This window comes from Bombina bombina, chromosome 5 (assembly GCF_027579735.1).
Source record: "Bombina bombina isolate aBomBom1 chromosome 5, aBomBom1.pri, whole genome shotgun sequence".
In the NCBI taxonomy this organism is placed as follows: domain Eukaryota; kingdom Metazoa; phylum Chordata; class Amphibia; order Anura; family Bombinatoridae; genus Bombina; species Bombina bombina.
Window position 1 is genome coordinate 234,298,424 of NC_069503.1, and position 20,998 is coordinate 234,319,421.

The 20,998-nt window shown below is 35.7% G+C and overlaps 1 protein-coding gene across 1 annotated transcript; it reads right to left on the reverse strand.

The window, feature by feature from the left end:
* Positions 1-3,295: 3,295 nt before the first annotated feature.
* BAMBI (BMP and activin membrane bound inhibitor) lies at positions 3,296-7,719 on the reverse strand. Its single transcript, XM_053712960.1, has 3 exons — positions 7,326-7,719; positions 4,430-4,720; positions 3,296-4,050 (listed from the first exon to the last, which is right to left on the reverse strand). Exons 1-3 carry the CDS (start codon positions 7,399-7,401, stop codon positions 3,632-3,634), a joined length of 786 nt encoding a protein of 261 aa, XP_053568935.1. The 5' UTR covers positions 7,402-7,719; the 3' UTR covers positions 3,296-3,631.
* Positions 7,720-20,998: the final 13,279 nt, after the last annotated feature.

Genomic DNA, 20,998 nt, shown 5'->3' on the forward strand with positions numbered 1-20,998 from the left:
CGGTATTCACATAAAACTTTGGTGAGTGTAGACTGTCCCTTTAATAAAGCTTATTTTATGAAGAGTCTGTTTCCCCTGGGATTCTACTTGTGTATTTTTTCCCACACTGTAAGAGCGCTACTTTGTTGAGGTTTATAGACGGAGGAGTATGATTCGGTTGTGAAAGAACATCCGAAAAGTTAATTAGAAAGGGGTACTTTATGCATATCATTGATTACTTATTTATAATGTCTGTTTAGGGAAAGATGTTTCTTATCTTACATTTATTATTGTTGGTATATAGATTACTTCACTAGAATGATTATCTGCTGATCCCCAACAAGTGGTTGTTTAAAACACCCAACACCAGAATAGAGATTGTACTTTTTTTTACCATTGCTCATGCAGTGAGCTACATCACTGCACATGCTTAAAGGGACAGTATACTATAGAATTGTTTTTCCCTTAATGTGCTTAATGTGTTTCCAATTACTTTTTTTTACCAGCTGCAGAGTATATAATGTATGAGATTTGCTTTTTAAGGTTTATTTGTGTATATGAATTAGCTGATTTTGTGTTTTGAAGCCACAACCTAATAAAATGGGTTGAGCTTGTAGGTATAATCAGATCTCATTACTGTATCACATTGTGCACATATACCTGCTTCTTTATCTTATATCTGTCCATAAACCAATCACCAATACTTGGAGAGAACAATGGAAAATTATCATTTTATTACCTTATCTATTCTATAACCCACTGGGAGTGTAATTTCTTCTACTGGCTGTGTTAACACAGCTTGGCCTCGAGACTAAAAACTTTCAGGATTTTTTTAAAGGGACAGTCTAGTCAAAAGTAAACTTTCATGATTCAGATAGGGTATAATTTTAAACAACTTTTCAATTTACTGTTATCAAATTTGCAGTAGAAAGAATGTAAATTTATTTTTTAAATGTTTAGACTGTCATTCTATAGAAATACAACAGAATTTAAATTACAAGAGGTTTACTGTCCCTTTAAAGTTCTGAATGCTCAATTGCTAATATGCAGGACTACAAGTTCATAGGTAGATAGTGACAAGTCTCCCAAACGTAATAAAATAATAATAATACAGGATCTTATGTTTTAAAAAAAACAAAAATTATGATGTATTTTAAAATGACCTATTTAAATGCAACAAAGAGTGTATGAGAAGATGAGAAGTACTCATTCAAAATGAATCATTCTATGCAGAGAGATCAACACACATTGCCTTGATACAATTCAGCTATGCTTACATGGGATGTTTCCCTCCGCTGAAAGATGTATAGTTAAAAGGGACAATTTACCCAAAAATGCCTCTCCTTTTATTTTGTTCTCAATTATCCATTTTACCTGCTGCAGTGAATTAATTTGTTTAGAAATAGCTCCTTAGCCTTTATATTGGCATTTTAAATAGCTGATTTAGCCTGTAGTATATCCCTACTTATACTGAAGTTTCTATACCTAGGTATAGGCTATTGAGTAACTATGTAAACACAGCCAGCAGAAGTGGGAGGTGGATAACGCTCTAAAATGTTAATTTTCAATTGTGTTCTAAGTATTGTACAGAGATAAGAAAGGAAAGCATTTGGGTGATAAGATAGCAAGATCTGATTGCACTGAAATCTTAGCCTATTTTGATGGGCTGCGGTTTCAAAAAGTAAATCTAACTATATAATTTTGCAAAAAGAATCCTAAATTTCTCATGCATTTTATACCAGCTGCAGCTGGAACAACAAGTCATGGGGAACACACCCACGGAAAAACAAATTTACAGTTTACAGACCCTTTAATGTAACAGGTAAAAAAAAAAATTCAAGAAAAAGGTTAAAGGGACTTTAATGATCCACTTTACCTGCTGGAGTGTATTAAATAGTTTACAAGTATTTCCATGACCCTTATATTAGCATTTGAAATAGTTTATTTAGCCTGTGGTATCCCCACCCATCCTGAAAATTTTTGGCCTCAACTCCAAGCTGAGTTAACACAGCCAGGAGAAGAAATTACACTCCCAGTGGGTTATAGAAGAGATAATGTAATACAATTTTAATTTCCATTGTTCTCTCCAAGTATTGGTGATTGGTTTATGGACAGATATAAGATAAAGAAGCAGGTATATGTGCACAATGTGATAAAGTAATGAGATCTGATTATACCTACAAGCTCAACCCATTTTATTAGGTTGTGGCTACAAAACACAAAATCAGCTAATTCATATACACAAATAAGCCTTAAAAAAGCAAATCTCATACATTTTATACTCTGCAGCTGGTAAAAAAACAAAGTCATTGGAAACACAGTAAGGGAAAAACAATTTTATACTACACTGTCCCTTTAAGTCAATGACACAGTTTTCTTCTATGAAAGGGCTTTTCCGTATGAGACCATTTACCAAAAATGTATTATCTTAATCACACACAAGTTCCAGGGCTAATTTTATGGGTATTAAAAGGGACAGTCAAGTTAAAAAACAAAACAAAACAAACAAATAAGGCATGTAATTTTAAACAACTTTCCAATTTACTTTTAGCACCAATTTTCTTTGTTCTATTGCTATTCTTAGTTGAAAGCTAAACCTAGGAAGGCTTATATGATAAGAGGCGGCCTTCAAGGGCCTAGAAATTATCACATGTTTTTTGTTTTTTTTTTGCTTTTCACAACAGAGGAGAGCTACTTCATGTAAACCATATAGATAACATTGTTATCATGCCCATGGATTGTGACAGACACTGCACTAATTGGCTAAAATGAAAGTCAATAGATAATAAATAAAATGTCATGTGATCCGGGGGCTTTCAGAAGATGTTAATTACAGAGGTAAAAAGTATATTAATAGAAGTGTTGGTTATGTAAAATTTGGGAATGGCTAATAAAAGGGATTATCTATCTTTTAAAACAACAAAAATTCTAGTGTTCACTGTCCCTTTAAATTAAGAGGTGATGGAAAGGTGCAGATTTGGAGTAGAAAAGGGTCAACCTTAAGAATTATGGAGAACTAGTATCACAATAAAGGGCGTGTACAAGGGCTAAAAGGCCATATCACAATAGAGATCAGATCAGCCTTTAACAGTATAAGCACTGCCTTTGTTCTTCCCAGAGATTATAACATGCTATTAAAGGCATTCACTTAATATAAGGTGTGGTTTAAGAAAGAAAGAAAAAGAGCAACAACTATTGAAATAAATGTGTGGGACACACCCTCTAAAAGGAGAAAACTGGTAAAAAAAAAAATATATACCCTGTAACCACTGTGTGGTCTCTCGCTATCTAGAGAAAATAAATACAGGAAAGAGGATTATATTCCAGACAAAATATATATTTGAAAAAATCTTTACATTAAACATATATAGGAATTTGTACATTGTGAACAGTATTTCAATGACAAATATCAACTTCCTAAAGTTCAGAAAACTTCAGTGACAGTGTGTACAACCTCTACATCTTGCAATGTTAAAAAGAAATACAGAGTCTGTGCAAATAAGACATCTTTTTGGAATCCTTCACTCAGCAAAGGTCCAAGCTCCTCCCTCCCGAGGATGAGCTTAATGTCTTCAAAAAAGATAAAGTGCTCCTATTCAGCAGATCCAAAAAAAAAGTCCTCCATCAATTGGGTCCATCATTTTAAAGACGGTCATACAAATTCCAGCTTCCCATGACCGCTGTACATTCCCCAATGAACTAATGAGATGATTTTGTCATTGCAGAGGTCTGTGTGCCTCATTTTATCACAAGTCAGACAACAGTTCTCCTGTCCAGTCACTGGGACCATGCATTCCAAGTCTAATTTAGCTACTTGGCCTTTCTTGGAATGGTGTCCATGAAAACTGTAATGCAACCGAGAAAGCATTTGCTGCCTCTGGTCCTGTAACCTTTTGTTTTCACTACGGAGCATCCGAAGCGCAAGCATAATTAAAAGAACAAGGATCAGTCCACCAGCTATAGGGACTGCAATTACCGCAGCTCTAAACCATAGTTCTTTTGAAGACGTAAGCTCTTGAACCTTAGTGATGAGGTTCCTTGTGCTTTCATGTTGATACTTGCTCCCAGTGCCTACAGGTAGAAAAAAAAAATAAGTTAATCCATTTAATCGCCCTAAAAACATGATAGGTACATAGCCACAAACCCCCTTACTTATACAGAGAAGCTTCAGTTAGTAAAATTGCAACACACAAACAGCAAATGGAACATTCCTGCACCCACTAGAAAGAAAAAAGCATGCAAAAGGCAATACTAGCCAGACAGGAGCCGAGCACTCAGACACACATCAAAGCTTGCTAACAGAAATACATCTTTAACTCTAACCAGGCTTTTCCCACTGGTATCTCTAATTACATTAACAACAAAATCAATAGCAGACACACAGGGTCTTGGCAGTCGCAGGCCTATAGATCAAGGAAAAAAAGGTTTAGTTTGAAATTGCTTCCCATACCTGATGTATCAATCTTGGGAGGAGAAAGAACATCTTGCAGGCCTCTGTAATTACACATATCTTCATGACAGCACTCCAATTTGAGCGCCGCAGTAGTGCCCGTTTGGTTCTGTAAAGTCTTCATTTTGCAGAGATCTGCTGTGTTAGCAACAGAGTCCAGACAACCATGTGTCAGAGGAGAATTTGTGTTTTGTGGATCGAGTAGCCTTGAAAAGCAGGCATTCAGTTCAGATTTGCACATATATCCAGTTGCAACACAGTGTGGGGCATCACAATAGCATCTGATTTCACCTAAAAAGAAATTAAAAAAAAAATATAGATTAGAAAATCACATTGTGCTGGTTATATAAAAAAATAAAACTGTCAAATTGACTTTGGAATAGAAAAAGCATATTTACTAACTGATCAGAGGTATACAAAAAAAATATAGCTTTAAAGTTTATTCATTGTAAGTTCTTGTAAATAGCTTTTGATTAATATATATATATATATATATATATATATATATTTATTATGATTATATTTTAAAAACAAAACCCAATTAATAAACTATAAAAAGGTACTTCAGTTAAACACAGGCTTTAAAATGAATTTACAATCAGCAATAACATAGTATGTCTTTAAGAGTACATGTATATCCACCACAGAAAAGGCATTTATACTGTAAAATGCTCTTAGTGAATGTTATAAAAACTGGGATAGTGCAGCTCACAATTACTGGTGTGTTTTGCCAAAGTCAATTCCTTTCAGCTGAAATGGAAAGTCATAAAAACTGGTCAAATCTGCAAGACTGCTGTCTCTACTTCTAGCTTACACGCAATGCAGTGTGGTCAGAAGGGGAAGCGTTTAAACTGAAAATCCAATAATAAAAGTCTGAAAAAACCTTTCAGGAAAGAAACCTCAAAATAATCAAAACACAATGATAAAAAGGTTCCCTTCATAGATTTGTGCTTCTAAGGCCTGTTCTTTTTCAATAAGATCTGAACAAAAATGTGCAAGCCGTAAAACTTTAAGAGTAAAGATTTAGATTTGCGATTAATTCAAAGCCAATACACTTTGGGGATTTTTTTTAAGTTTAAATTAAAATTTTTAATGGCCAGTTCCTTTGACATTTAATAACGTTAGCAATCAGCAGTTTTAAGCCAGTGATAACAACAAGCAGTCAAATCTGTATTAACCTAAAGATAAAGCGTAACTTCAAATAATTTGCTCCTCAGTGTTATGCCAAAATCCTGTTTTTAAATTGGCTTTATCAGCAGCATCTAGAAATCACTACAGTGGGACAATAAATGTGGAGGTGGGGGTGTTAAAGCGCAGCCCACCTTAAGATCATCTTTCACCTTCATGCCTGAAGCACAACACTCCTCCTTTAATAGTCTAGTTAATGGATGCCAAATGACAAGGTAGCCTAAGTAACAGGAGGCACTGCATTAGCAGTGACCAGATTTCCCCCAGGCTTTTAAATGCCAAAGTGCTCCTGGGGATTTTAACTTTTAGTCCTCATTAAAGAAGTACACAAATCTAGCATCATTTAAAGTAAGTCCAGAAACCATTAACTTAACTAGCTCAGGCAGCACTGTCTTAGTAAGTATGCAATGTGCAGTTACTGAAATCAGCAGTTCATACAATCTATGTTTTTTACTAAAAGTAAGTTGTTTATATGCCAACAGAACACCTTTACCCAGACTCATGGCTTTGAAGTGTAGCATTAAAAGTGTATTTTGCTTTTTTTGTATAAAGTTACTTCAAATGTTTTGCAAAGGGCCAAAAGGGTATTGGTACTTTGAATGCCAGAACAATGGACTTTCTGTTCTCCCTCCTCCCCCTTCAGTCTTTTTACTGTATGTAGCTATTAACCAAAAATGCCTGCTTTTAGTCAAGATGGCTACAGGAGACTACATGTTTTTTTTTTTTTTAAAGTGTTTGAAGTCAATAGCAGCCAGAAGACTGTGAGCCGGTAATTATATCATTATCAGGCACATAGTTTCAGTATCTCAGACCTCACATCAGTCTGTCACTCCCTGATCTTTGAAGGGGCCAAGACTTCTTTCTAAAAGCAACAAAAGCTGTTATAAAGGGTCCAGTTACACCTTTTTCCAAGTAAATAAATAGAACAATTACTTTTCAATTTCCTATGTAGTCCATTAAATTGATATTTAATGTGGTACTTACATTTTTTTATTATTATTAAATGGTGGCATAAAAGGAAAGCTTTTATATATTTTAAAAAATATACTATATATTTAAGATTAAAATTGAAAAACACACAAAAATATATATATATATATATATATATATATATATATATATATATATATATATATATATATATTCTTAAATGACTTAACTGCAAAATCATAACACAGGATGCTGATGACTTTAATTGTGGTTAAGAGAGATGATTATTAGTAGGTATATAATGTGGGAAAGCACTGGCATGGTTTGAGCATTAACAGAGCCCTCTAGTGCCTCCTGCCTGGTGATGGGGTTATTCTTGTTTAGGTCTGTAGCAGGAATCTCATTCAGTGCTTACAGGGAACAGCTTACAGTTTCAATTGAAATATATAGTGCCTGCAAAGTATCAAACTGAAGATGTCAAGGATTGCATTAGAATATAAACCCACTTTAAAACTTATTTTCTCATCTACCAACATCTGTCTCCCTGTCAGCCAATGAACGTAAGTTCTAGAGTATGCAAACAGCATGTTATGTTAATATTTATTTTACGCTACATTCCACTTTTTTATTAAAAAATAGCCAATTCACTTTAACACCTTAATATTCTGTACCACAAACAACAGTTGCCAGTCTAAGACGAGCTACATAAGTGCTTATTTTCTGTAGATTACATTTTAGATATAGGCATAGTAAGCTATAGGTTCAGCCCGCAGCTCACCTTTCGTTAACAGAATGGCCATGGCACACAGCTCCAGTTGCAGCCAGATAGCTATGAGGCTGGGTTGGCGATCCATTTAAACGCCCTGCTCTCCCTGGTCAGCGCTGTTTGTGTTCAGGGGATGTGCACGGGAAGTGTTACCATCCGGCGAGTTTGTCATGCAGATCCCCGGGGATAACAACTACACTCCTGATGTGCCCAAGCAAAGCATCGGGAGAACCCGCGAACACTCCGGTATCGATTTGCCCAGCAACACGGTTTGTATCACATAAAAGACCGAAGAAACAGGAAAAGCCACCAGTAACCTCCTCCACGACACAAGTTATAAATCCAACTCAGACCAAGCTCAGTCAAACTCGGCTTGGCAACTGTGAAGTGACCCGACGGCTACACCGAGGATAAGAATGCTGTCCCTAGATCTCACACTCCGCCTCCTTACAATTGCTATTGGCGGAAAACGACAGAAGCTCCTCCCTAAAGCGCTGGAACCGCAGTCTCATTGTACTGTAAACTGTCAGTCATGTAACTTTTGTAGTTCTAGTGGTAAGAGGGCGGTTATAATGGATAGCTGGTGCTACGGGCACGTGATGTCACTACCCTCATGTAACTTGTTTTATTGTACACAGTGCTTGCAGGATTAGTTATGAACCAGATAACTTTGTTTTGTTATAACTGCCACTTTTACAAGATATGAAGTTAGAAGGCACTGAATCTGTCAGTTGCCATGAAATAAATTCTTCTTTTCTTAAGATGTCACTTTATAGCTTTATCTATGAATATACAAATCAATCTGATATCTAAAAAATCTAAAAAAACGGGTACTATTTTGTGATTGTATCTATAAAACTCATTTACTCTGTGTTTAAGTGTAATCTTTTAATATGTTAAACAACTATGTAATAATATATTTCTGTAGTATAGTTATTATAGTGTGGGTGTTGCTATGTATGTCATACAGTATATATATATTTATATAAATATGTGTGTGTGTTATATATATATATATATATATATATATATATATATATATATATATATTATTGTTGCAGCTTAGCTAATTTACAAAGTCTCTTATAATCAGTCTAATGATGTGTAAATATATCATTTCGTTAATGTTCAGTTACGTGTAGATGTGGGTGTATATTATATGTGGGTGTATATTATATGTGGGTGTATATATATTATATGTGGGTGTATATTATATGTGGGTGTATATATATTATATGTGGGTGTATATTATATGTGAGTGGGTGTATATATATTATATGTGAGTGGGTGTATATTATATGTGGGTGTATATATATTATATGTGAGTGGGTGTATATATATATATATATATATATATTATATGTGGGTGTATGTTATATGTGAGTGGGTGTATATATATTATATGTGAGTGGGTGTATATTATATGTGGGTGTATATATATTATATGTGAGTGGGTGTATATATATATATATATATTATATGTGGGTGTATGTTATATATGCGTTGTGTGCATAAACAATTACCATCAAATATTTAGGGCTGCTTCAGTATACTTAGCAATAAAGGTGTCGCATCAGTTTAGTTTGTGTATGTATCATATGCACATATGCTATATAGGACGCGCATAATGATAGTTTTACTTACTGTGCACTATCATCTAGATTTAAAATAATCCTGGAAAATATTGCTTTGGGGTAATGATTTACCTGAAAAAAATGTCAGTTACAACCAGTTTACAGAAAATCCATATAATATTATATTGCATACATTAAAGTTTGAATAATATATATATATATATAATGACAACCTCACCATTGCAAAATAAATGAATGAATGTCAGTCCCAGTGGCACTAAAGGGTATGTTTGTTGTTGTGATAAGTACACACTAATCAGTCGCCTGATCACAAGGCAGAGCATGTAGCAGGACTGGATGGGGCAGGAGTAGCAGGCAGACAGTTAGTAAAATTAGCAATCCAAAAAACACATGGCGCCACTGAGACGACACAGACAGAGAATGACACTCAATTATCCCCCAACAATACCAGGCAAACACACAGCCCAGCCTGATCAATATCAGAGCCAGTGTGATCTCTAAGCAGATATGCTAATTCCCTGCTAGTGAACTGGCCTTTAGCAAAGCGTCATCATACAGATTTAGTTTTTTCTAAAAAAAATATAATGTGTGCTTTAACCATTGGGCTGACAGTGTGGGCTGTTTTTTTCCATGACAACCGAAAAGGGTTAATAATATTAAAGAGTTAAACTGGAAAAACTGCATGGTCTCTAAAATAGAGTCATTCAAACGAGCAGTTCTATGCTTTGGCAAGTAAATATTATTTGCATAACAGAAATAAAACAGAATTTTAAATAACTATACAGAAAGTAGCTCCTGACATATATGTGACAGTGGTGGCAAACATAATATCAGTTTATAATAGAATATGTTCTTTTTGAGACATTCACTGTCTTTTCTCTGTTAAAAAAAAAAAATGTTCTCTGTGGTTTTGTCAGAAATGTTTTCTTTTTAACCTCCTTGCACTTAGCTTCCACATCAATAGACAGCAAACACTCTACCTAGACACACACCTTGTGTTGTAGAGTCTCTTCCTAATCCAAGAAATATGCAGTCCCCTACACACTTTCTATATGTTTCTTATACAGTAGTATAGGTTCTTCTTTTTTTACAGCAAGTTCATGTCCTGAAAATCAATATTAAACTTTCATAACTTAGACAGAAAATGCAATTTTATGATACTTTTTTAAATCAAATGTACCTTGTTATCTTGGTATCCTTTGTTAAAAAAAAAACATATTTAGGTATGCTCCGGAGCAGCAATGCACTAATGGGAGCTAGCTGATAATTGGTGGCTATATACATATGGCTCTTGTCATTGGCTGACCAGATATTCAGCTAGGTCCCAGTAGTGCATTGCTGCAATCAACAGTTCAATAATAACATTCCCTTACAAATTGTAGAATTTTTATGTCTTTTAGAAATATTGAAGCCACCTTACTGTGTCAGTCTAATATAGGACTGTTGCAGTATCTCAGTTGTCAGATTATTAAAACTCTGACGGTTTCTCTTTTCTTCTTGTCTAATGTGTCAGAAAGCTATCCTAATTTCTTCCTAGCTATACTTCTATAGAAAGCACATTACAAATAAACATCAAGTAGGCTTGAGTATAGTACTTTGAAAAGTTATTTATATTGGGGGAAAAATCTTTACATATGTATTTATATGTATTTCATTAAACTGATAAATTGTTATTTATATCATAATCTACAAACAGATAAATATTTAACACATGCATTGGGTATTCCAGTGTTTGCCTCATTGCTATTAAAAAAAGATATAGGTTTACTCAAAGTATTAAGAATTCTTATCAATAATTAGCAGCAGGTTGACATAATATTTGTCTGCTAGAGTGAGAAAAGCAGATAAAATGTGTCACTGTGAAATAAAACAGAAATCAAAGTGAAATGGGGCAGATAAAAGTGTGAAACATGCTGTTAACATTTTTTCACAGTAATATATTATGTTCAGTGCGTCTAAAGCATAGAAAGATGTCAAGATATGTAATGATTAGTAAAGGCTTTATGGTATATACCTGAACTAATATTTCTTTCTGCGTTTATGCAATATATTATGAGATTAGCTGTGTGTGATGTTTTAATAGCCCTTCCTAATCCATACAGAGAGAGTGAGAGATACAGACAGATGGAGAACGTTTTCTATCAATTTGTTATGCTATACTGTTTAAGACAAACATTGATGATTTGGGTATTTATTTAAATCCCACATTTTTTCTTTCATGATTTAGAAAGATAGAACATGAAACTGTAAGCAACTTTCTAATATGCTTTTATTATCAAATGTTTTTCGTCCTCTTGATATCTTTTGTTGAAAAAAGATCAGGAGCGTGCACGTTGGGAGCACTATATGGCAACATTATTTCCTGGCATGTAGTGCCACACACACCTACCTAGGTATCTCCTCAACAAATAATGTCATGAGAACAAAGCAAATGTAATATTAGAAGTTAATTGTAAACTTTGTTTAAATGTTATGCTCAGAATCACAAATTTTTTGGGTTTCATATCCCTTTAAGGATGTCACAGTACCATTGGACTTAGAAATAGGGGGCGCGATCCGATATAGATTGTAGTTTGCGGCACAAGCGAGGGAACCCCCGCCGCCCGTAGTTTCAGCTCGCAACTCGAGCTATCTTATATACGGCGCCGTCAGATGCTAAAGTGCCGTAAGTCTGATAAACCAGCGATGTCCAGAAATCTGCGTAAGTACAAATTTCTGGAGTCAACAGTGACTTACGGCACTTTAGAAACTGCCGGCGCCTACAAAACCTGACTAAGTTATAAAATCTCCCGTACTGTCTAACACGCCTCCCAAACATAGCCCGACACGTATACCCCTCTATCCGCTATCCCCCCTCACTCTCTCCTAATAATAAAAAAATGTATTAACCCCTAAACCGCCGCTCCCGGACCCCGCCGCACCTAATAAAGTTATTATCCCCTAAACCGCCGCTCCCGGACACCGCCGCCACCTACATTAACTACCCCCTAATGTGAGCCCTTTACACCACCGCCACCTACATTACCTATCCCCTAATGTGAGCTCCTACCCCGCCGCCATCTACATTAACTACCCCCTAATGTGAGCTCCTACCCCGCCGCCACCTACATTAACTACCCCCTAATGTGAGCTCCTACCCCGCCGCCACCTACATTAACTACCCCCTAATGTGAGCTCCTACCCTGCCAATAGGATAAGAGCTACTGAAATCCTATTGGCTGATTTGAACAGCTAATAGGATTTCAGTAGCTCTCATCCGATTGGCTGATTTGAATTTGAAGGCTCAAATCAGCCAATAGGAATTCAAGGGACGCCTATTCAGTGTACGGCGGAGATCGTATGAAGAAGATCCTCAATGCTCCATGGCTCCACGGTCGCCGGTCTTCAGTTCCAGAGTCGCCGGTCTTCAACTCCGCCCTCCGCTCCGCGCCGGCTGGTTCCTGGAAGAAGAAAGAAGAGGTTGCCGCTTGGAAGAAGACTTCACCGCCTGGAACAGGACCTTCTCTGCTGAACTTCAGGACAGGTGAGGACCACTTGGGGGTTAGACTTAGGGTTTTTTAAGGGTTTTTTGGGGGGATTTATTTTATTTAGATAGGGTGGGCAGCAAAAGACCTGAATGCCCTTTTAAGGGAAATGCCCAACAAATGCCCTTTTCAGGGCAATGGGTAGCTTAGCAATTTTAGTGTTAGTATTTTTTTGGGGGGGGCTTGGTGGGGTGGGGGTTTACTGCTAGGGGGGGTTGTGTGTATTTTTTTGGCAAAAGAGCTGATTATCTTGGGGCAATGCCCTGCAAAAAGTCCTTTTAAGGGCTACTGGTAGTTTATTAAATTAGACAGTGTTTTTATTTTGGGGGGGCTTTTTTATTTTCATAGGCATTAGGTGTAATTTATTTAAAATTTTGTAATTTTATTTTTTATTTTCTGTAATCTTAGATTTTTTTATTTTCTGTAATTCTTGCTTAAAGGGACAGTCTACTCCTGAATTTTGATTAGACTGCCCCTTTAATTTATACTTAGTTTATTTGTATTTTAAAAGTAGTGTACATTTTTTTATATTTAATAGTAACTTTAGTATTTTGTAAATTAGGTAATTTTAGTTTTTTTGGGGGGTTAGGTTAGGGGGGGGTCAGGTTAGGTTAGGGGTTAGGTTTATTGCGTTGTGGGCTATGGCGGTTTAGGGGTTAATACTTGATTAGGTTTATTGCGTTGTGGGTTAATGGCGGATTAGGGGTTCATAGTTTTAATAGGAAGTTTGCAATGTTGGGGTTGGCGGATTTAGGGGTTAATAATTTAGTTATTACTTGCGGTGTGGGTTTTATGGCAGATATAGGGGGTTAATAGTTTAAATAGGCATATTGCGTTGTGGGGGGTTGTCGGTCTAGGGGTTAATACATTTAATATTAGTAATGAGAGGGGGGATTGCAGATATAGGGGTTTTACGTGTCGGGCTTATTCTTGGGAGGCGTGTTAGACTTTTATGGGAGATTTGTTATTTTTTTTACTTTTCTTAGGCGCCGGTAGTTTCTAAAGTGCCGTAAGTCACTGGCGACTCCAGAAATTTGTCTTTACATTTCTGGACATCGCTAGTTTATCAGACTTACGGCACTTTATGAACTGCAGGCGGGGTTTATGTAATACCCCGATGTGCGAGGTGAAATTACAGACGGCGCAAGTTCCCACGCTTGCGCCGAAACCTGCGCTGTATATTTGATCGCGCCAATAGAATGCCAATGTTCCGATCAGCCAATAGAATTCAAGCTCAATCTGATTGGCTGATTGGATCAGCCAATCGGATTTAACTTGAATCTGATTGGCTGATTCAATCAGCCAATCAGATTTTTCCTACCTTAATTCCGATTGACTGATAGAATCCTATCAGCCAATTGGAATTCGAGGGACGCCATCTTGGATGACGTCATTTAAAGGAACCTTCATTCGGACTTAGGACGTCGTTAGAAGAGGATGGATCTGCATCGGCTGCTTCAAGATGGTCCTGCTCCGAGCCGGATGGAAGAAGATAGAAGATGCCGCCTGGATGAAGATGTCTACCGGTCAGGATGCCCTCTTCTTGCAAGATAGGATGAAGACTTCGGACCCTCTTCTGGACCTCTTCTTGCCGGATAGGATGAAGACTTCGGACCCTCTTCTGGACGGATCGGTGATACCCGGCGTGGTAAAGATAAGGTAGGAAGATCTTCAGGGGCTTAGTGTTAGGTTTTTTTAAAGGGGGTTTGGGTTAGATTAGGGGTATGTGGGTGGTGGGTTGTAATGTTGGGGGGGTATTGTATGTTTTTTTTTACAGGCAAAAGATCAGAATTCTTTGGGGCATGCCCCGCAAAAGGCCCTTTTGAGGGCTGGTAAGGTAAAAGAGCTGTAAAATATTTATTTTAGAAGGGGCTTAGAGTAGGTGTAATTAGTTTAAAATTATTGTAATCTTTTTTTATTTTTTGTAATTTAGTGTTTGTTTTTGTAATTTAGTGTTTATTTTTTTTTGTAATTCAGTTTAGTTGATTTAATTGTAGATAATTATAGATCGTTTAATTAATTTATTGATAGTGTAGTGTTAGGTTTAATTGTAACTTAGGTTAGGATTTATTTTACAGGTAATTTTGTAATTATTTTAACTAGGTAGCTATTAAATAGTAAATAACTATTTAATAGCTATTGTACCTAGTTAAAATAAATACAAAATTGCCTGTAAAATAAATATTAATCCTAAAATAGCTACAATATAATTATTATTTATATTGTAGCTATATTAGGGTTTATTTTACAGGTAAGTATTTAGCTTTAAATAGGATTAATTTATTTAATAAGAATTATTTTATTTCGTTAGAATAAAATTATATTTAATTTAGGGGGGTGTTAGTGTTAGGGTTAGACTTAGCTTTCGGGGATAATACATTTATTAGAGTAGCGGTGAGGTCCGGTCAGCAGATTAGGGGTTAATATTTGTAGGTAGGTGGCGGCGACATTGGGGCGGCAGATTAGGGGTTAATAAATATAATATAGGGGTCGGCGGTGTTAGGGGCAGCCGATTAGGGGTACATAGGGATAACGTAGGTTGCGGCGGTGTACGGAGCGGCAGATTAGGGGTTAAAAATAATATGCAGGGGTCAGCGATAGTGGGGTCGGCAGATTAGGGTTTAATAAGTGTAAGGTTAGGGGTGTTTAGACTCGGGGTACATGTTAGGGTGTTAGGTGCAGACTTAGGAAGTGTTTCCCTATAGGAAACAATGGGGCTGCGTTAGGAGCTGAACGCTGCTTTTTTACAGGTGTTAGTTTTTTTTTAAGCTCAAACTGCCCCATTGTTTCCTATGGGGGAATCGTGCACGAGCACATTTTTGAAGCTGGCCGCGTCCTTAAGCAACGCTGGTATTTAGAGTTGCAGTGGCGGTAAATATGCTCTACGCTCCCTTTTTGGAGCCTAACGCAGCCCTTCTGAGAACTCTAAATACAAGCGTTGTTTAAAAGGTGCGGGGGGGGGGGGGGAAACCACGAGTAGCTAACGCACCCCTTTGGCCGCAAAACTCTAAATCTAGGCGTATGTATTTGGAAATATCCATGGTTCTAATAATTCAGACTCGAAGTTTTGGAGGAAGATATTCAATATTCTTAATAAATTTGCAGACAATAATTTAATTCTGGCAGGGGATTTTAACATGATGCCCAACTTATTCCTGGATAGAAAGAAATTGTCTCCAGTATACAAAAATGCTGGACAAAGAAATCACAAATAAAATATGAAGCAAAGATTTTCTCTACCTTTAGCTCTCAATGTAAAGTAGTAGACGTTTGGAGACTTTTAAACCCTAATAGTCTTGAATTTACTAGGCTTTCTAAAACCCATAACACTCTATCCAGGCTGGATATTTTTTTATTTCAGAATGTTTAGTATCAAGGGTTAAGGAATCTAAGATTATGGAGTTTGTTCTTTCAGCTCATGCACCATTTCTTCATGTCCTAGATGAATCACTCAAATACAATTACAATAGTTTATTTTTTCCTCTGTACCGATCCAACGATTTTAAAGAGCAAGTCAACACCAGAATTTTTGTTGTTTAAAAAGATAGATAATCCCTTTATTACCCATTCCCCAGTTTTGCAAAATCAACACTGTTATATTAATACACTTTTTATTTCTGTGAACAACTTGTATCTAAGCATCTACATGACTTTTAGTTATTATCTATTGACTTGCATTTTAGCCAATTAGTGCAGTGTCTGCCACTAGCCACAAGCGTGATCACAATGCTATCTATATGGCCTACATGAGCTTGCTCTCCCCTGCTGTGAAAAGGAAATAAAATACAGGCGGTCTTCAAGTGCTTAGAAATGATCATATGTGCCTTCCTAGGTTTGCTTTCAACTAGAATACTAAGAGAACAAAGCAAAATTTTTATAAAAGTAAATTGGAAAGTTGTTTAAAATGACATGCCCTATTTGAAAAATGAAAGTTTTTTTTTTTTTGGACTTGACTGTCTCTTTAAGTTTAGAAATCTCCTAAATCAAAAATGGAAGGATTATTGCACAGCTAATGAAGGATATATAATTAATGCTCCAATTTTTTGGGAAGCAGCCAAGTTTACACTGATGGCAGAAATGTCATCCTATGTGATAAAGCTAAAAAGAGAACACAGGGCAAGGAATAAAAAGCTTGCGCCTGAACTCACTTTAACCTACATAGAATTTAGGGAAAATCCATCTAGAAGCAATATAGATAGATATTTCTTAATTAAGAAAGAGAGAGATCAATATTTATTACAGTCGGCACAAGAATCTATTAATAAAACATGTTAAAATTTGACAAATTTGGGAATAAGGTGGGGAGATATCTCTCAAATCTGTTCAAAGGGGTTAAGAAGAGGAAATCGATTTTAGCCATCAGGAATGGGAAGGAAACTACTAATAAAGTAGAAGAAATTATAGTCCTGTTTCAGGAATATTTTAGGAAACTATACACCTCTAAAAAGCCTTTGAAAGAAGACATTTCCAACTATCTGAAGGAATTTAAAACTTTTGAATGATTGCATTACTAGTGATGAAATCATAGATACAATAAAATCTATGAAAAAAGGGAAGTCGCCAGGCTTAGATGGCCTCCCGTTGGAATTTTATTCAATAATGAGAGAGGAGTTTATTCCCGTCTTGAAGGAGCTATATAAGCAATACTATTCCCATAATCTTAAAATCACAGATCAATTCAAGGTGGCAAATATAATGCTCATCCCAAAAGAGGACAAGGACTATACAGAGGTTTCATCTTACATACCTATCTCCCTTCTAAATCTTGATTACAAGATACTTATGAACATTTTGTCAGGGAGACTACAAAAATTCTACCAAAACTTCTTCATCCGGATAAGGTGGGCTTTGTGATGGGTAGAACTTCCGAACTTAATATAATGAAGATTCAACATGTTATCTGCCAATATAGTAAAGGGGGGGGGGTCAGAATTTTCTTCTCTGCCGGAGGCCTTCCGTTGTCCTTGGACGCAAAGAAGGCCTTTGACAGATGGAATGGGACTTTATGTGTGTGAAGCTTTACTTAACTTCGGGTTTGGTGGAAACTTTTTAAATCTTGTTTCCAATCTTTATTCAGATGCCAGTGCCACCTTACTGGGTAAGAATAATATTTCATCCTCTTTTCCACTTTATAGAGGAACTAGGCAGGGTTGTCCCATCTCACCACTTCTCTTTGACTTGATCTTAGAACCTTTGGCTATGAGGTTGAGGGATATTATAATAAGTCATAGAATTGGTAAAGATTATTTCCAAATTTCACTCTTTGCAGACGATCTATTGTTGTGTATAACTACTCCAGATAAACAATTGAATGGAATTATAAATCAATTGGAAGAATATAGTAGGGCTTCAGGATAAGATAAACTATTCAAAGTCCAAAATTATTTGGTTAAAGGGACAGTCAAGTCCAAAAAAAAACTTTAATTCTTCAAATATGGCATGTCATTTTAAACAACTTTCCAATTTACTTTTATCAACAATTTTGCTTTGTTCTCTTGGTATTCTAGTTGAAAGCAAACCTTGGAAGGCTCATATGATAATTTCTAAGCCCTTGAAGACTGCCTCTATTTTATTTACTTTTCACAGCAGGGGAGAGCAAGCTCATGTAGGCCATATAGATAGCATTGTGATCACGCTCGTGGCTAGTGGCAGACACTGCACTAATTGGCTAAAATGTAAGTCAATCGATTATAACTAAAAGTCATGTGATTAGGGGGCGGTCAGAAGATGCTTAGATACAAGTTAGTCACAGAAGTAAAAAGTGTATTAATATAACAGTGTTGGTTTTGCAAAACTGGGGAATGGGTAATAAAGAGATTATCTATCTTTTTAAACAAAAAAAATTCGGGTGTTGACTGTCCCTTTAAAGAAAGTTAACCTTTCTTTAACCAAAGAATTTGTAAAGTATACAGAGATTTGATGAATACGTTTTCATCTTGTACTAAAACAGACTGGTTTATTACACCTACTGAATTGATATTGTAAAGGAAAAAGGAAAAGGGGGGAAGAAAGCAAAATGAAAAAAAAAAAAAACTGTATCCTTACCCTTATAACATATCGGTGTACCTATGTTTATACTATTTGTATCTGTGTTTATAAAGAATAAAGGAATTTAAGAAAAAAAAATGTCACTCACTGGATTTAAAGTGAAGCAAAATTCAGTCCTCTTTTGTTCTTAACATGATGTTTCAGCAAAAATTCCATCAAGCACTATGCTTATTGTGTCATATTAAAAATATCACTTAACTTTTGCCGAAATCCAGTGAGTGCAGTCTGTAGATTTTCTATTTAAAACATTACCTGTACCTAGTTGTTATTTTTAAGATTTGTGTGAGTGCCGATCAGCGAAAAAATCCAACAACAATAACAGGCTTGCACTCACTGGATTTTCCAATAATATTTACTTGTGCTGTGACGTTTCAGGGAAAATCCAGTGAGTGCAAGCCTGTTATTGTTGTTATATATATATACATATATATATATATACATATATATATATATATATATATATATATATATATATATATATATATATATATATATATTTATATATTCCAGAAACTAAAGAAAAGAAGGCACAGTAGAGCTATATGAGATACCATGTCTAAAGTAGGGGATTTCAGCACACAAAATATCACCTATTAAATCTAATATCTTAGATATATATGACTGCGGGATAATATCAAACCCAAACAGAAAACATACATGCAAGGATTCACTCAAATGCAGATAGTTTATTGCAAAAGTGTTTAAAACAAATTCAGCAGCATAAAGAAATGTTCATCAAGTCTAAAAGATACCACTGCAGTTGGTTTGGGCTATGCAAACTAAACATGACAAACCTCAACAAAAAGTATATTGAAAACACATGCAGCAAACACAGTTGGATGGGCAAAACCTAATTCACTTAAATGAAGCAATTGAACAGAACTGGCAACCATTACAATGGAATAAACCATGATGATAGTATGAATGTGTCCTTTAAACAAACATATGTCAGTCCCGAAAATAAGAGATCAGGTGCCTTAATAAGTTGCAGCATGGACCAGCTTTATAATCCAACAGGTAAGATTTTTACAATCCTGCAATAATAATCTTAAACTTATAAGTCAACCAAGGTAAAGACGTCCTCAAATGTTAACTTAGCATAATGACTTTTTGCAGAGTTAATGCATAACAGACATAGCCCAGTGGTGCAAGTAGAAATAATGAAACAAACTGCTTATAGAAACTGCAGCAAAGTCCGGGATTCAAAATCACAGGGCTAATATACAGCGGACCGGGACATGAGCCTCAGACATCCTATTCTCACCTATCCCGACAGCCAGACGTATCTCCTTGCTCATTAGGGACACGGACTATGTAGGTGGAGTCCTCCGCCTCTGTGTTTATACCAACTCCAGGCGGCTTGATGTAACCGCTTGTTTACCGCAAGAACCAGGCTTGCTTCTTCTATTTGAATTTTCCGGGCAGGTCAAATCAACTGCAGTTAATTTGACCTGCCCGGGAAATTCAAATAGTAATACCAGCGCACATTTGCATGCGCTGGTATTACTGAGTGGAGAGTAAATATCTCTCTTGTGAAAGCACAATTTTGAGCTCCACTCGTAATCTTAGCCTAAGTCAATTGTGTGACAGAAATATCACTCCCACACTATCTGAAATGCAGATGTTAGCATGCACTCAAATATCGTTTAAGCTATAAAAATAACTTGAAGAACGCAATATGCAGACAGCCTTGCTAATATTGAGGCAGATTATGAGTGAAGCGCTAACAGTTACGAGTAAGCAAAAAGGGGTTTATCGCGGGTTGTTTGCGTGCACTGGGTTTAGTGCTCATATTACAAGTTGAAAGCATGCGCGCTTGAGTGCAATTGAAGTTAACGCTCATTGGTATAGCGTGTCCTCAGAGCTCTGGATAACAAACAAAAAAGTGTCACAAAACACATCAAAAATACATTTAAAAGTACAGTTAGACTCATAATAACACTAACCAATAAAAATGATTATAACATATGAGGTATCGGGTGTTAGGAGAAAAAATCCATGCAAAGGGCTTTAACATTGAGATACATACATATGCATGTCTAAAGATATATATGTATGTATATATATATATATATATATATATATATATATATATATATATATGTGTGTGTGTGTTTACATATGTATTTATGTATTTATATGTGTATATATGTATTTACAGACAGGTATGCACATAAAACACATAAATACATATGTACACATATACTGTGGAGATTAAATCATGTAAAAGCAAGAATATGTTCTAAGTATTCATAAATAGATAATTATATATATACAGTGTATATGGCTATATATAATCATATATATATATGAATAAATAGAACATATTCTACTATGTAAAGAACATTGGAATGTGAAATATTAATATTTTCATATCGGGTTAGGGCACTTAAGAATATATGATTTTTTTGCTCCATTTACTTCTATGAGGGAATATGTTATCGTACACAATATTCTAAGTTTGGCTTTTTACGCTTGACGGGTTAGCGCACAAGCGAAAACTGTTTATTTTAAACTT

Coding starts and splice junctions, on each gene's coding strand:
- BAMBI (XM_053712960.1), bottom strand. CDS start 7,401: ATGGATCGCCAACCCAGCCTCATAGCTATCTGGCTGCAACTGGAGCTG. Junction 4,721..7,325: donor GGCCATTCTGTTAACGAAAG/GTGAGCTGCGGG, acceptor ATTTCTTTTTAG/GTGAAATCAGATGCTATTGT. Junction 4,051..4,429: donor TCCCAAGATTGATACATCAG/GTATGGGAAGCA, acceptor TTCTACCTGTAG/GCACTGGGAGCAAGTATCAA.